Here is a 17,412-nt window from a genome sequence, read left to right on the forward strand (position 1 = left end):
GCCCGCCCCCGCACCAGCTCTCCCAGGGTTCGGATAACACCGGGCGCCGACCCGGGGGCGGGGCCTTACGTCACAACCCCGGGGGTAGAAAAGGGACTGGTTTGGGCTGCACCGACCCGTTGAGAGTCTGACAAGCATCTGGGCCGTGGGAAGCAAGGGGGAAAAAACCAAGGAAGCCGGTGGGGGATGAGGGAGTGAGCCAGGGAGTCCCGGGGCCAGCGAGTGAGCGAACGAGTGAGCGAGCGAGCGGCCAGTCCCAGAGTCCCGCGCCCGGTGCGCAGCGGGTGCCGGCCCCGGGTGCCTGTCCCAGCCCCAGCCCCGCAGCTCCAGCAGCCCCAGGTGCGGACTCCCGTCCTTCAGGCGCGCGCAGCGCGGGGCTCGCAGGTGCCCGCCCGGCTCCATGAGCACCGCGCTCTACAGCCTCGACAGCCCGGCATGTTACAGGAACTGGTCCATGGAACCGGCCAACTTCTACGAGACCAATAAAGGCGGCGGTGGCCCCGGTGGGCTCGGAGCCTCCTGCAAGCCAGGCCGGGGCCCCCTGAGCGGCTGCGAGGAGCACGGCGGCAGCGGCAGCGGCAGCGGGGGAGGAGGAGCGGGAGGCGGCGGCGGCGGGGGCGGTGCTAACCTGGCGGAGCTGAGCGCGGCCGCACCGGCCATGTACGACGACGAGAGCGCCATCGACTTCAGCTCCTACATAGACTCCATGTCCTCCGTGCCCAACCTGGAGCTGTGCCACGACGAGCTCTTCGCCGACCTCTTCAACAGCAATCACAAGCCCGAGCGCGGGGGCGGCGGGGCGGGCAGCCACGCCAGCGCCGGGGACTACGAGTACCTGCCCGGGCACCCCGCGCACTCCCACCCCCCGGCGCACAAGGACTTCGCCAGCGCCATGGCCAGCCTCTTGGGCGCGGGCACCAGCGCGTCCCCGCCGAGCGCCCTGAAGCAGGAGCCCGACTGGAGCGACAGCGACATGTCGTCGTCCCTGCTGCCCTCGCAGATAGCCACCTGCGCGCAGACCATCATGAACCTATCGGCGGCCGGCCAGCCCACCCCGCCCACCTCCCCGGAGCCGTCGGGCTGCAGCTCCAGCTCCAGCTGTTCCAGCGGCCGCTCCCCTGCGGCGCCAGCGCCGCCGCCGCCACATCTGGGCAAGGAGAAGAGCGGCAGCGGCGGCGGCGGCGGCAAGAAGTCTCTGGACCGGTTCAGCCCCGAGTACCGGCAGCGGCGGGAGCGCAACAACAGCGCGGTGCGCAAGAGCCGGGACAAGGCCAAAAAGCGCAACCAGGAGATGCAGCAGAAGCTGGTGGAGCTCTCCTCCGAGAACGAGAAACTGCACAAGAAGATCGAGCAGCTGACCAGGGACTTATCGAGCCTGAGACAGTTTTTTAAACAGCTGCCCAGTTCGTCCTTTCTCCAAGCCGGCACCGCCTCCTCGGGCATTGACTGTCGGTAACTGGGACCGAAGTGGGGGTGTCGGGAGCTGTCGAGGGCGACAGGGAACGGGGCCGGGGTGGGGGGGGCGGCTCGGGGAAGAGGAGCGGGTGGGAAGAGGGACAGAGACGATTAGTCAAACTATCAATACCTCAGAGACTCCAAAGATCACCTTGTAGCAGAACCCTACGTGTTTTCGCAGCCTGTTCTGTGGCATGCAGCAAGAAACGTGAAATTGTTGGTGGTTTTGTTTCTTTTGAACGCAGTAGCTGGATGAAGCTACATTCTGGATTAACACACAACCAAACTGCAAGAGAAGCTATAAAATGTTTTCCTTAAATTATTTTTGTAATGGTAGCTTTCGTTTTGTTGTTTTTTTTTTCTACATCTTACTTCTGTTGATGCAGCTATGGTACATTTGTAAAAAAAAAAAGATTAAAAAAAACCAACCTTTGTATTGTAGGTAAGAGGAAAAGCCTGAGCATGCTCAACTTTTTATATTAATTTTTACAGTATTTCTAAGAATAAAAAAAAGCATTTTAAATCATTCCTGCTTCTTGTATTCACAGTGACCTTGTAAGAAAAGGCTCGTAGGGAAAGGCCACAGGTGGACCCACACCTTTGGCAGCAGCTAGGGAGAGGCTGGGACATACTACTGAGAAACTTGCTTGCACCAACATGCAGGTAGCTCACGTGACTCCATGGTGTAAAAGTTCATTCCCCCGTGGCTTGTATGAGTGAGTCAACACCAGGAAGGCTCAGTAGTTCAAACTTCCTTGCTCTGGCGGTTGAAATTAGAGTATTATTATTAGCAAGAAGGGGAATCTATAGTTGGTATTTCAAATCCCCCAAGTCTATACCCATCGACACTTTTAAGAGTATTGGAAAACTTTTTATTTTAATTACATACCGAAAATAAGCCATGTGTCACTATAAATTTATATTCAAATGTACCCTGGAATATTTGTTTTTAACAGACCGAGAAAAATACTTTGCAGGGTGGCAGTCTACCCATGAACTAGCTTAATTCTGTGACGATATTTCTTTTTTTTCCCAGAAGTTACTTAATCTATTCGGAGTGAGTGACCAACCCCTTTTTAGATAAACCAAGCTCATCTCCCCTCGGCTTCTGGGTGTGTTTGTGGGAGTGGGGGGAGGATTACTGGCCACAAAACACAGTTTTCGTATTTTAATAAAAAATCGAGCCAGGGAAGGGCTTAGAAGGGAGGTGAGAATCGAATTAGGTGACCCTACAGTTACTTAGCTGTTCCAGTGCTGGTAGGAAGGAGGTTATTGGCCAAGATAATTTTTAATTATTGGTAGATTTCATCTGCCCATCTTTGTTTACGTTGCCTCAGGTTTTCTGAAAAAACTGCAAATTAACTTAAAAGTATAAAATATGTAGTAATCACCTTCAGGTGATTAAAAGCATGTTCTGGTGTCTAGTTTATTCTAGCAGAAAACCTGACTACATTTAGGGATCTTTAAGGCCTGGGTGAAATTTAAAAAGGATGAAAAAAGGCCAACCAGTTTCTTTAAAGAAAGAAGGCAGAAGGTAAAAAGGGGGGTGGGGTGGGAGGAAACAGTAATTCTACCTTTTCTTGGCCTAATACATCCAAACCTGAAAAGGACACTTTGGGCCTAGCTGTTGCATTGACTTTTCCAAAGGTAAAATAGATAAATTCTCCCAAATTAGTAATGTGATGTTTCTGGTCACATTGTTGGAAAGCAAGCAATACAAAAAATCTTTTTAGGGTGCAAAGAATAGTTCATGGCTCCACATTCAATTTAAATCACTGCCCACAAAAGAAGAGCAAGATAACCATATTCTTATCTTCCATTTAGGTAAAAGGGATTCTCAGTAGTTGGGGAGATTTAGAATCTCACAGAGGTATTTAAATCTACCTAATCTTTGTTCTGGGTCCATATTTCACAGTATGATTTGGTTGTAAAACTTCTTATCTAACACTTCCATTATAATACAGTAGATATATGATAGCATACTGGTTAACTATCTACAATTTATGGGAAACAGCTTCACCTTTGCCACAGTTTCTCAGTATGTTTCCTAAAAATAACAAAGTTACTGAACTTTGGATATTTATTGTAGAAGTGCATGCACCTACAGGAGATAATGTTAAATCAAGCACTACAAGGTGAAAAAAATCCTTAGAATCCCAGTAAAAGGTTGTTCCAACTATGACATTTAAAAATTTTAATTTTCCTTCCATGTTTAAAACATCAAAATCCATTTAGAAACTTCAGCTTTTAGTGCAATATTTAAACTCCACCAATATATTGCTACGACTGTAGATGATGATGATGACACAATTAATGATTGTGTAGAAAAAAGTGTATTTTGATAATTAATGACTCATTTTCCAAACGTGTTCCCAGAGAAATTGAAAATAAGTGACATTTCAAGATCCTGTTTGTAATTAATATAAATCCTCTTGGTCTTTAGTTAACAAGTAACTACAAAACAACTTTGTAACCACACTGCAAAGTTCATTGATACTATGGCAACCGGCAGTCATCATCTTAGTTTCTTCCGGCTTGTAGAAGTTCAATTTCCTCCAATCCCATGCAGCTTGTCGGGTGGTTGGTTATGGTCTGGACGAAACAATTTAATGGCCCCACCTTCTTTCCCAGCACACTCTTCACTTCATAAGTCTGTAGTGATAAAAGTACATAATAGGATCAGGCCTGTATATTTTGCTCTCAAAGAGGCAGACACAGCTTGAGGTCCTCTGTATGATAACTGACCTTCTGCCACTCAAATGGAAGAAAAAAATTCACAAGTTAAAATAGAAAGATTTATGGTAAATGAAGTAACTAAGTAAACTTTATAAACACATATATAGCACCTACTGTGTGCCAGATCCAGTGCTTTAAAAATATTTCATTTGGTCCTTGAAACAAAGAAACTGAAGCAAACAGAGTATGACTTGCCCAGGTCACATAGTAAGTGTATGAGGTCACATTTGAACTCAATCTTCCTGACTCTAGAGCAGGGTTGGGGAACTTGCAGCCCAAGGCCACACGTGGCCCTCTAGGTCCTCAAGTGTGGCCCTAAGGGCAACATATGGCCTCGAGGCCGAAGGTTCCCCACCCCTACTCTAGACCCATTTCTCTAACTGAATTATATTTTTGTTTAAAAAAAAAAAAAAAGGAAACAAAACCAACACTTTCCTTTTGGTTCTATTGTTGATAGTAATGTTGGGTTAAGTATCTTACGGACTGCCCTTAGATGAGGAATCACAGAAAATACAAAAAGGAGGAAAGGCTCTTTTAGGCATCTCCTGACAGTACAGAAAGGCATACCATTAGTAGTGTGATAAATACACTGGCAATTTGTCCTCCCCTTCCTTTAGGAGACTTCCTCAAACTAATAGTACTTACTGTCAAAGTATTTCCTGATGAAATGCCTCAATTTCCCCTTGGCTTGATAGCATTTCTTCTGTTCTACTTTGCTAGAGTAAGCCATCCTTTTTCTAGCTCCATGCTAGAAATGTAGGTGGCTCAAAACAGAGTCCAGAATGAGTCCAGAAGCATGTCAAGGATAACGGTAAGACCCTAAATCTTTTAAGATCGGGATTTTGGAATGCAGCAGCCTTGTGTCATGGTGTCACCTTTAGAGATCGTATTAGATGGTGTGGATGACCAGTCTCACAGTGCCAGGTCTGTAGTTAGGAAAACCTTGGGCAAGACACTTTAACCTCTGTTTGCCTCAGTTTCCTCACCTGTAAAATGGGAATAATAGTAGTACCTACTTCCAAAGTTGTGAGGATTGAATGAGATAGTGTGTGTAAAGCACTTAGTGCAGTATTTGGCACATAGTGGGTACTATATAAATGTGACCTATTATTATTACAATTCATCTAGAGTTTGGTCCTGTTACCGATGTGGGAGAACCTGAGCCAGGTGGTCCATATGGCCTTTAATTGCAACAATGACCGTAGTTGTGCCGAGGGCAGCGTCGATCCGGGCTGTCTGACCTCTGTACAGAACAAGCCTCCATTCAAGGCAGGCTACTGAAGCCCCATTATCACTACATAGATGGCATGATCAACAAAGTACAGTCACCTTCACAGTCCCCAACTCCCAAAGTCCTCAGGAGAGGGGGCAGGAGCGAAAATCCTGTTACCTGATTCATGAGATGAGGGGGTAAGAACTATGGTCAGGAAGAGGCCTGCCAGTGGTCACTTCAGTAACATCATGAACATTTCAGTAAAACTGGCTAGATGGGAATAAGGATAATTAAAGGAAATGATCTGATACTAATAGCTAGCTTCATTAGAAGTAGGGTCTCTCTCATTTTATATATGAGAACACTGAGGACTACAGAGATGAAGCCACGTGTTCCAGGTCATAGAGAAAAAAGGAAAGCCGGGATTACTATCTGGGTTTTAATTCTCTCCATTTGGATTGGTTTTAATTTACTGTTACTCTTAGCTCAAGGCCTTTAAGCTCATCTTCAGTGAAAAATATGACATCTGCAGAGTTTTGTTGTTTTATCTAACTTTGTTGAAAAGAAATGAGATTTGCAAATAAATAGCCCCAGGACTGCTTAAAGCAAGTGACTGCCCTTTCCTTAGTACTCAGGGCCATCTCAAGCCTAGTGCTGTTCTGGCCTGGGCTTTCCAGAGTGATGAATTTCATAAATTATACTGTGCTATCTTATGGGAAAGTCTCTGTTCAGGTTAAAGATGGTTTTGTAATCAGGTGATTAGGATTAAAAGTGTTGATCTGCCACATATCAGTCCTAAATTTCCTACATGACAGTTTACAATATGTGGATGCCTGGTAATACACTCTATTTTTAAGTGACCTCTCACTACCAATATAAAGGGGGTCATGTTATAATTATGGGACCTGAGGAACCAAACTGAGATTTAGGAGACATGAGTTGACACTGCTCCAGTGTAAGTTCACCAAGTTATTTTCGTTTTCTCATCTGTAAAACAAAGAAGGCAGTAATATCTACCCCTAGTAGATATTAGATATACTAAGATACACACATATATATATATATATATGTATTAGATATCTACTAGATATAGATAGTAGATAGTAGATATACTCCTATACCTCTAGTATAAAGTACTTTGACCTTCCAGGGGAAAAATGCAGTAGGATGAAAGTGTTAATAAACTCCATTAAAGAGACACAACTGCTGTGCTCTTGGATTTTTATTTCTAAAGGTAGCCAAATAATTTAACTCATAACTGTACTTATTTAATTGAATTCAATAGAGTAGACAGTAGGATAGAAGCTTGCTTCTGCTCCTTCTGAGCTTTTCCTCCCCTGCTCAAAAACTTCAATTGCTTCCTGATACCTGCAGAGTAAAATCATATTTTGCTGTCTGGTATTTAAAGCACTTCATGATCTGACTCTAGCCTAACTTACCAGGTTTAGTCCACATTATTCCCCTTCATACTTTACAGTCAAACCAAAATGGCCTCCCTGTTCCTCATAAATAACAATCCACCTCAGTCTCTGTGTGTTTGCACACTCTGTCCCACACCTGGAATGTACTTCCTAACTCAGACTCTTAGAATTAATTCCCTAGCTTTCTTTAAAAGTCAGCCTCAATGCTATCTCTTATATGAGACCTTTCCTGATGCCCTCCCTCATCTCCTCATGCTAGTTCCTCTTGGGAAATTATTTACTTTGTATTTACTTATATGAACACATTCTGTTTCCTTCATAGAATGTAAGCTCCTTGAGGGCAGAACTATCTCACTTTTCTCCTTCTATTTCCAGTGCTTGCTATATATATATAGTAAGCCCTCAACAAATATTTGCTGAATTAATTAATTAAATTATTACTACGTGAAGAGCTTTGTGCTGGCAAAGAGAGATACCAAGTTTAAAAATGACAGGGTTCCTGTCCTTGTGAAGGAGCTGGTGAAGCAATGGATTCTAGGCTCTGGGCCTGGAGTCAGGAAGACCTGAATTCAAGTCCAGCTTTGGACACTTTCTGCACTTGGTAGCAGTGTGACCTTGGGCACTTGGCCTCGGTTTGCCTTCATTTCTTCAACTGTAAAGTGTGGATAACAATAGCACCAGTTCCTGTGAGGGTTCAATGAGATAATCTTTGTAAGAAGTGCCTGGCACACAGTAGGCACTATAGAAATGATCATTCCCTTCCATTCCCCTTCCCCTAGTAGATGAAAATAACACATGCAACACGTATGTATGTTAGGGAGAGGAAAGTAAAGTGTTATGTAAGGTTTACGGGTGAAAAAGTTACTGACGAGAGGAATCAGGGAAGGCTTTATGAAGTAGGTATCATATGAAGTAGCACTGAAGTTGATATGACCAGGTCACTGGTTGAGGAAGACTACTCTGGTCATACTATAAAGGGTGAACTAGAGAAAGAGACAGTGGATCTAGGAAGACCTATTAGGAAGCTATTAAAAAAAAAAGTTCATTTTTAAGATTAAATTTTTTTTAAGTTAACAAAAAAAAATCTGTCTTCTCACTCCATTAAAAAAAAGAAAAAATCCTTGTAACAAATGTGAATAGCCAAGCAAAATGAATTCTTGCATTGTCCCTGTCAAAAAATGTTTCTTTCTTATATAAATTTAGTAAAATAGCAGTGAATGCCTGTACCTGAAGGGTGGCAGCAATGGGAATCTTGCCTGTTATTCAATACACCACTCCTTCCCCTCTGCAAATCTAGCCTCAACCTACCTTCCCAGCTTTCTCTTTTACCTGCCTCTACATGAACCCCCTCATCCAGCTAGACTGGTCTACTCACAACACCGCTGGGCACAGAACAAACAGGGTGGGACTGAATTCAACTGTCCCTCCAAATAGACTGTAGCTCCACTTCTGTGTTCCTGTTCACAAGGTCACTGCTTTCTGAAATTTTCCCCACATTCCTCTACTTCTAATGAGATGTTCCCTGTCCTTTAAGGTCAAGTCCAAACCTCACCTCCTTTTTGAAGCCAAAAATTTTTGAGTGCATTAATCTCTTCCTTGATCTCCAATAGCCTTTATTTGTTTGGACCAGGGGTGGGGAACCTGCGGCCTTGAGGCCACATGTGGCCTTCTACATCCTTAAGTGCATCCTTTTGACTGAACCCAAATCCTTTTGGATTCCTCACCCCTGGACTCTGGACTATCTTCTACTCTAAAGCTTCATCTTTTCATACATATATGTCTTGCCTCCCCAACTAGACTTTAAGTTTTCTAAGGCAGGACCATATCCTTTACATTTGATGTATCCCCTCCTGCAGGAGTCCCTAACCTTTTCTGAATCACGGGCCCCTTGGCAGTCTGGAAAAGGCTATAGACCTCTTTTCTGAATGTTTTTAAATTCATAAAATAAAATCCATGGAATTAGAAAGGAAACTAATTCTATTGAAATGCATTCCTCAAAATATTTTTTAAAATTCAGAATAAGAATCCTTGCCCTACTATTACTAGTGAAGTGTATGAGACACAGTGGATGGTTAATAAGAACGATGGATTTATCTTTATTGCTGTGTTTGCCACAGCTAGGCTGTCTATGACTTAAAACACACAGTACCTGGCAACAGGAACTTAATTTTGCTTAATTTTAATTCTGGTACAATCCTCACCGTGGACTAACCCCCAAGTATATGCCTGTCTAAATCTTAACACCCATATACAGCATTCTTTTTTTGCCAGTAAGTTAATAAATATTTATTTAGGCAAGACAATTAGGGTTAAGTGACTTGCCCAGGGTCACACAGCTAGTAAGTGTCAAGTGTCTGAGGCCAGATTTAAACTCAGGTCCTCTGTGCTCTATCCACTGCACCACGTAGCTGCCCCAATAAATATTTATTAAGTACCTACTATGTGCCAGGCATTGTGCTAAGAGCTGGGGACACAAAGAAAGGTAGCAATCCATGCCCTCAAGGAACTTACAACTGAATGGAGGGTACAACAAGTAAACAACTATGTACAAACAAGTTAGGAAGGGATAAATTGGAAATACTTAATAGGGAAGGCACAACAATTAAGAGGGATTAGGACAATGTTCTGGTAGAAGGTGGGATTTCAGCTGAGACTTAAAGGAAACCAGGGGAATCAGGAGGTGGAGATGAGCAAAGCATTCTAGGCACTGGGGAAAGCCAAAGAAGATGCCCAGAGTTGAAAGATGGAATATCTCGTTTGGGGAACAGCAAGGAGACCATTGTCAATGGATTGAAGAACACATGGTGTGTGTGGGGGGGTGAAAAGAAAAGACTAGGAAAGTGTGGGCATGGGGAGGGGCCAGGTTATGGAAGGCTTTGAATGCCAAATAATTTTTTTTATTTGATTCTGGAGGTGGTAGGTAAACTATGGTCCTCATATAATGGTGGCAGCTGATACTGAAGTAGCTGCCATCATTCCCTTTATGTCATGACCCCACATCACTTTATGTCATGACCAAGGGCTGGAGGGGACCTTCGAGGCCATCTAACCCAAATCCTTATTTTACAGATGAAGAAACTGTGGCCAAGATAGGTGACATTTCCGGGCCTACGTTACACAAGAAGTCAGTGGTAGAAGGGTGATTTGAACCCAGAAAGGCCGATCTCCTCTGGAGCTGCTGTTATTCTCATTCTACCAAGTTGCCCAGCATCACAACAGACACCCATCCTTTCAGGAAACATGGAAGGCCCAACGTGGTAACAGATGAACCACCGGTTCTATCCAATTCTCAGGATGCTTCCCAGTTATAGATGCCCCTCCCTTCCATCCTTCCTGTGCTTCCCCAGCTGCAAGAGTGGCCACTCCAAGGTCATTTTCTTAATCTGATGAGAGCCCTTGAACTTTAGGTCCATATTTTTAAGTGTCACTTTCAAACAGACCTTGGAATGTCCCCATCTCCTCTCTGGCCACAGATGAACTCAGGAAGGAGAGGTCAACTTTGGGTTGGCAGTGCCGAGTTACAAGAACATAAAAATATTTCACCACTGACTATTACCTGGCTGGACACTAGTTTAATTTACCATTTTGGCAGGCAATTCATTTAATAGTTCTAACCTTTCCATGGGAAGCAGCATGATGTAGGGGAAGAAGCTGGACTGAGGCAGCTAGGGGATACAGAGCAGAGGTGTCAACCATGTAGCCTGCAGGCATGATCCTCAACATTCCTGGGTGCAGCTGAAACCAGGTTAAAATGTAATTGGGAAATATTTAATAAAATAAATAAAAATACAATATAGATAATGTTAATTTGAAGTTTTCTAAGTCGGTATATGAGACAGCTAGATGGCTCAGTAGATAAGAGTGCTGGGCCTGGAATCAGGAAAAAATGAGTTCAAATCCAGCCTCAGACATTTAGCAGCCATGTGACCCTGGGTAAGTCAATTAACCTCTGTCTGTCTTAATCCGCTGGAGAACGAAATGGCAAACCACTCCAGTATCTTTGCCAAGAAAACCCCAAGGACGGTATGGTCCATGCGGTCATGAAAAGTTGGACATGACTAAACAGCAAAATCAATATGCAGTCTGCAGAGATCCATTTCTATTTGTGTTTGACATCAGTGGCCCAGAGGACAGAATGCGAGACTGGGAGTCAGAAAGACCTGAATTCAAGTCCTGTCTCAAACATTTACTAAACTACCCAAGAAACCATGGGCATATTACTTAACCTGTCGGCCTTAGATTCCTCATCTATAAAATGAAGACAATAACAGTATGCACCTCACAGATTTGTTGTGAAGGTAAAATGAGATGATAATATATGTAAAGGACTTTATAAGCCTTAAAGCTCTGTATTCATGTTAGCTTTATAACTGAAGAACTGGGGTCCGAGGTCCAGTTCTGCCACCTTTAGTTAGTTGTATGACTTTGGGTAAGTCAATTCCTTCCTCTAGGTCTCAGTTTCTGTCTATAAAATGTGGGAATTAGACTACATGATACCTTAGGTTACAGTCAATTCTATGATTCAATCTCTCCATCTGATCCATGGGGATATGAATATTTGCTCTATAAGGATGTATTTTGCTACAATAATAATAGCAACAATAATAAAAGCTACCATTTTTAAAGCACTTACTACGTACCAGGACTGTGCTAAGTGCTTTACAATTATCATCTCATTTGCTCCTCACAACAACTCTGGAATGGAGATACTATTATTCCCCATTTTTACAGATAAGGAAACAGAGGCAAACAGAGGTGAAATGTCTTGCTCAGGGTCACATAGCTAGTCAGTGTCTGAAGCCGGATTTGAACTTGGGTCTTCCTCACTCCAGGCCCAGTGTTTTATCCACTGGGTCACCAGCTGCTTTACAAAATAGGTGTGGTTTTGAAAAGCTGCTCACCAGTCAAATAATTATAAACAATGAAATTGTAAACCTAGGGCAATTCCTTCTGTTATTAAGACAATTATAGTCAGATTTTTACTTATTTTGTCCATTTGGATGTTTATGTGCCATATTAGGTTTCCATAAAACAGGGCACACCTGAACTCATCTCAGAGGGTACTTAGGACTGAATGGGCTAAAAATAAACCTGTCAACTCCTCCTCAGAGACAGATGCTTTATAAACATGTGGTTATTGACAATCAGTCTCATCTGAGGCAAGAAGAAAAAAAACAAGAAGGCCTGAGGGTGATAGTTAGAGACAGGGCAAAGTAAAGAGTATTCACAAAGCCTACTAGGGATGGAAGCACCTCTATGGAAGGCACTCCAGCTTTTATACATTTCCAATTTTTAAAGAAGATCCTAAGCTCACTGGCATGATCACAGAGTTTTAAGGTTTTAAAACCTGAATAAACCTGACAGGTTATTTAGTACAATCCCTGTAGTTATGTTAGTGGTGAGGAATGCCAGGCCCAGGGAAATCAGCTGACCATCCAGGAGGCATATAGCATCTAGGAGGCACAGATAGCATGACCTGGAGAGTCAGGAAAACCCAAGTTCAAATCCAGCCTCAGACACTTAATAGCTATGTGACCCTGAGCAAGTCACTTAACCTCTGTCTGCCTCAGTTACCTCATCTGTAAAATGGGGATGATAATAGCACATACCTCCCAATGTTGTTGTAAGCATCAAATGAGATGATAATTTTAAAATGCTTGGCATAGTTCCTGGCACATAGTGCTATATAAATGGTAGCTATTACTATTTTTACTGGATGAGGAAATGGCAAACAACTCCAGTATCTTTGCCAAGAAAACCCCATGGTCAGTATTTGTATGCTATGGTCCATGGGGTCAGGAAGAGTCACATATGATTGAACAAAATTATTATTGCCTAAGGTCACACAGATAGTAAGGGACAAAGCTGGGATTTGAACTTGGGTTTTCAGACTCCAAATCCAATGTTGTTTCTCCTGTACCACAGCTGCTTCCAATAATACTCTGGAGAAGTAGAGAATAGAGAAAATTGTGAGATAATGTATGTATGTGAAAATACTGAAAAAACATAAAACACTTTGCAAATATAGATTATTATACTGACTGCTGTTATTGTAACAGAGGGATGTCGGACAAACACATTTTGCAGTCCTCTGTTAGACTCCCTAGGATGGATGACATCAGACACTTGCTGCAGATTTTCTGAGTCACGAATAGAAGAAAGGGTCTGAGTTGAAACTTTTTTCTTTAGTTAAGATGGCACATATGTCTTCATTTAGAAATGTCAAACTTGGCAGGTGCGGGGTCATTCCTGGTGAACGGGATCTATGGTTTTTGAAATGATAAGTGGTTTCTGCTGGGATGATCGTTTATTCCCTTTCTGATGCTGCACATGACATAATGACAGACAGCAGCCTCCCAGGTATTCCTCAGCTAAACACATGGCTACGCATGTAGGAAAAGTGGATTGGGTAAACACGGCACAGCAAGTTTGTTCTTTCATTTCGCCTTGTCGCTAAAAGCCAAGGAAGTAAACTCTTCCTTCTCTAATACCAGAGCTGAGCACTGACGTGTCTAATATTTAGCCAATTCAAAGACCCTGAATTGGTGACTCACATACAAGATAGTAAAAGGCACAAAACTTAACACTTATGTCCCATTAACCAAACACAAACCCACGTACTGCAGGGAGTGTTGTCATGGTGGTTACTGGAACTTCTAATATTTTTTAAAGATTTCAGGGGGTATGGACTCTTAAGGGCAAAACCCATAGGATGTTATATCCAGCCTCCATAACTAGAGGCTGACATTACTACACTGGCCAGGACTTGATGCTACCTGCAACTCTGGCAGGAGATAGAAATAGACCTTAACTGCACCCTGCACACAGTGGGGAGGCCCAGGAAAAGCAAGGGCCCTCCTTTTTAGCAACTTCAAATTTTGTCACTAACAAATGTTAGATTGTAAACGGATCCTGTATCAGAACATGTCATACTCCTAGGCAAGATTCCCAAGCCTGCTGTTGCCTTTGTTTCTGTTTCAGAAAATTTCAGGAAATCTGGAGTTAAGGAAAATGAGAAATTCAATTCGATCAATTCAATAGGCATTCGTCAACTACTAATTGAAAGGCCCTGTGTAGGGCACTAGAGAGATAAAAATGAAAGAGTCGAGTAAGCTTGCATATAAGCTATTGTAAAATATTTGGAGGAGTGATAGTGCCACTGTGGGGAAGGAATGAAGTGGATAGTAAAGAACTGCTGCCAGTGTGCCCTCCTATCCTCTGGGTCTCAGCTCAAGGAGAGTATAAAAGAAAGAGAGAGAGGAGCAGCCTTTGTCCCAAAGTCTATATGATTTCTCAAGGAAATGATGATGTTCCTACCTGGTTCTATCTTCATCTAGGGGATGAATGTCCTTAAACCTCTTGTTCCTCACATTTTCCTACAGGGGATTTATCCCTGAGAACCTAATTTGTCATCCTTAATACCCATTCTTCTTCCTTTTAAATACAGCCAATCAGTCTTGCATCACTCTCCATCATTTTTCTCTTTTCCCTTTGTAAATGACCCCAATTTCCTACTTAATGTCTCTTGTTCAAAATATTACCAAAAAAAACCCCCAAAATATGGAAATTCTAAAAACAAAATGTTTGCATTCTCTATGTTCTGGTATTGCAAATGTATTTAGAGCAGATTATATTTTAATTTCTGTATGATGTAGTCAACTGATGCTTGCTGAGTCCCCACTGCCAAATCAACCAAGACATCCAGCAACCAACGAACCATTTATCAAGTGTATACTTGATCTATGCATCCAACCCTATGTACAAAGCCCCAGACTAAGCATTGCAGCTAGTACTAAGTACCCAGGGGAGCACTCAGCATTTCCCTATTTATGAAGATGATGATGATTCTGCCTGTTCTTTAGCTTGTTCAAAATAATAACTCATATCTGCAAAACATTTGACAGATTAGGTAAAATGCAAATTTAAAACATAAAATGTTGCTTCATCCATAAGTATTATCAGGCCTGGTCACTAGAAGGTAGGAAAAGGATGACTGTATCTAAATTGGGGATGGTGGGTCAACACATCTAAATTGAGGACAGTGGGTCAAATGAAGCTGTTACTATAGAAATGCTGAGAAATTATTGGAAACAATAATTTTAGAGAGAAAGGGAAGCATCAGAAAATGGCAGACAATTGAAGTGAAGGCAGAGAGAGAGTCTGCAATGGGGTTATCTCTGAACATCACAGAAGAGATTCTCATTGGTCAATGCATCCTAGAATTCTGGCAGCTAAATTAAAAGAATTATCTCAGCTCCACTGCCCTATAATTCTAAAAACATATTTATTTGCTCAAATACAAAATCCTCACACTCTTTGCCTTCCCCCAGAGCTATACCTAATGTTTACAAATATTCTGTCAGGGTCCTGGTGGAATATGGACACGAAGGTGTTTTTAATCAATCAAGAAGCAATTACTAAGTACCAAGTACTATGCTAGGCACTGGGAGTACAAAATCAAAATCAGTAGTTCCTACCCGCAAGGAGCTTAAACATTGCTGGGGGAGAGACAACATGTACACATAAGAACAAGTCAAAGAAGTACAGTGGAAAGAATCCTGATTCTGGAGCCAGAGGTCCTGGGTTCGAATCCTGATTCTGTGACTACCTGTTCGAGTCCTGATTCTGTGACTACTTGTTCGAATCCTGATTCTGTGACTACTTGTTCGAATCCTGATTCTGTGACTACTTGTATGACCTTAGGCAAGTTACTTAGCTTTCCTAGATCTTCCGAGAGCAACTGGGTGGTGAAGTGGATAGAGTGCTGGACCTGGAGTCAGAAACATTCATCCTCCTGAGTTCAAATCTGGCCTCATATACTCACTAGCTGTGTGTCACAGCTGACCCTAGGCCAGCCACTTAACCCTGCTTGCTTCAGTTTTTTTTGCCAAGAAAACCCCAAATGGGGTCACCAAGAGTCTGACAGGACCAAGAACAACTGAACAACAACAAAAGATCTTCCTAGGGTTTCTCACCTGTAAACTGAGAGGAGTTGGTATGTGGGGTCCCTTCCTAATGGGATCACATGATCGTGTAAAGTTTAACAACAACATCCCTCACAGGGAAGAGTTAGCTCTCCTAATTCATTAAGGATGCTAATGTTTCATGAGGAAGCCACTGTCTCTGGACTGTAACTGATACTTAGAGAAGAAATGTTGGCCCCTTGAGCTGACTGTGGCTCATGAGTCAGGCCAAACCAGATTAAAATGTGGTTCTTTCCTATCTAATTTTAATGTCTTGATGTGTTAATTAAAAGAAAGAAAAAAATGTACACACAGGTATGGTTTTCTAAGTCAATATGTGGCTTGTAGGAATCATTATATATGGCTCAGTGGTCCCTGTTTCTGTTTGAGTTTGACACCACTGACTTACAGCCATTAGCACATAGTAGGTACTTCACTAGCTGACTGATTGTAGAGACTCTTATGTAGGGACTGTCTGAGGGGAGTTCATTCTATGAGATACATTTGACAGTACACTTATCTCTTCCACATCTTCCACATCTCAGTTTTGATATGTTATAGGTTGGCATAAGAAATTATATGATATGTGCAAAAATATTTATAGCAGCTCTTTTTGTGGTGGCCAAGAATTAGAAATTGAGGGGATGCCCATCAATTGGGGAATGGCTGAACAAATTGTGGTATATGAATGTAATGGAATACTATTGTTCCATAAGAAATGATGAGCAGGCGGACTTCTGAAAAACCTGCGAAGACTTGCATGAACTGATGCGGAATGAAGTGAGCAGAACCAGGAAACACTGTACACAGTAACAGCAACCCACTGTGCGATGACCAACTTTGCTAGACTTAGCTGTTTTCAGCAATCCAAGGATCAAAGACAATTCCAAAAGACTCATGATGGAAAATGCTATCCACATCCAGAGACGGAAGTATGGAGTCTGAATGCAGACCGAAGCATACTACTTTCCCTTTTTTTTTTGGTTGGTATTTTCTTCCTCTTGGTTTTTCCCTTTGGTGCTAATTCTTCTTTGCAACATGACTAATGTGGAAATATGTTTAATATGATTGTACATGTATGGCCTATATCAGACTGCACATCATCTTGGGGAGGGGGGAGAAAATTTAAAACTCAGAATCTTGTAAAAGTGAATGCTGAAAATTAAAACTAAATCAACCAATCAATCTTTTTTTAAAAAAGAAATTATATGGTAATTTTGGGGAGTTTTAAGGAGCCACAGCCATGTGAAGTCCAGCAGATGACACAGAAAATTTTTAGAAACTCAGAAATGCATAAAATACACCTATAGTATTATTTAATATCAACATATTTTATCTGTTAGTACCCTAACAATTCAGACTTCTTTTCTGGTATGAAAGGAGGGCCAAAAAAAATTTACGCAGATTTTCCTGATTGAGGCAGGGCACGATGCCCCTAATCCTCTCCAGGTGGAAGGGATATTTGTACTCGCTAGAGTATTCTGAGTAGAGATAATGGCAAACTTGCCTGCTACTTGTACATTGCAATATCCATCTATTATAAAACACCTGATAAAATCATGGAGTTGGAAGGGAATCTTCAAGGCCATATGGTTCAACCTTGTAGCCAAGGCAAGGGTCCCAT

The 17,412-nt window shown here is 42.4% G+C and overlaps 2 protein-coding genes across 5 annotated transcripts in view; one reads left to right on the plus strand and one right to left on the minus strand.

Moving 5' to 3' along the window:
* The first annotated feature begins 328 nt into the window (after positions 1-328).
* Positions 329-1,981, plus strand: LOC114031901 (CCAAT/enhancer-binding protein delta-like). Its single transcript, XM_027847101.1, has one exon. It carries the CDS (start codon positions 401-403, stop codon positions 1,454-1,456), a length of 1,056 nt encoding a protein of 351 aa, XP_027702902.1. The 5' UTR covers positions 329-400; the 3' UTR covers positions 1,457-1,981.
* Positions 1,982-2,064: 83 nt separating this feature from the next.
* The window catches only part of LOC114031900 (DNA repair-scaffolding protein-like), a 556,996-nt gene continuing 541,648 nt past the window's right edge, over positions 2,065-17,412 (minus strand). For all 4 annotated transcript variants that reach the window (XM_027847097.1, XM_027847098.1, XM_027847099.1 and 1 more), the window contains one exon: positions 2,065-4,107. In XM_027847097.1, the coding sequence (XP_027702898.1) occupies positions 3,976-4,107 (132 nt within the window). In that variant the 3' untranslated portion in view covers positions 2,065-3,975. The remainder of the gene's footprint in view (positions 4,108-17,412) is intronic.

The sequence above is a fragment of the Vombatus ursinus genome, unplaced genomic scaffold (genome assembly GCF_900497805.2).
Source record: "Vombatus ursinus unplaced genomic scaffold, bare-nosed wombat genome assembly UNPS02015255.1, whole genome shotgun sequence".
Classification (NCBI taxonomy): Eukaryota; Metazoa; Chordata; class Mammalia; order Diprotodontia; family Vombatidae; genus Vombatus; species Vombatus ursinus.

Coding starts and splice junctions, on each gene's coding strand:
- LOC114031901 (XM_027847101.1), top strand. CDS start 401: ATGAGCACCGCGCTCTACAGCCTCGACAGCCCGGCATGTTACAGGAAC.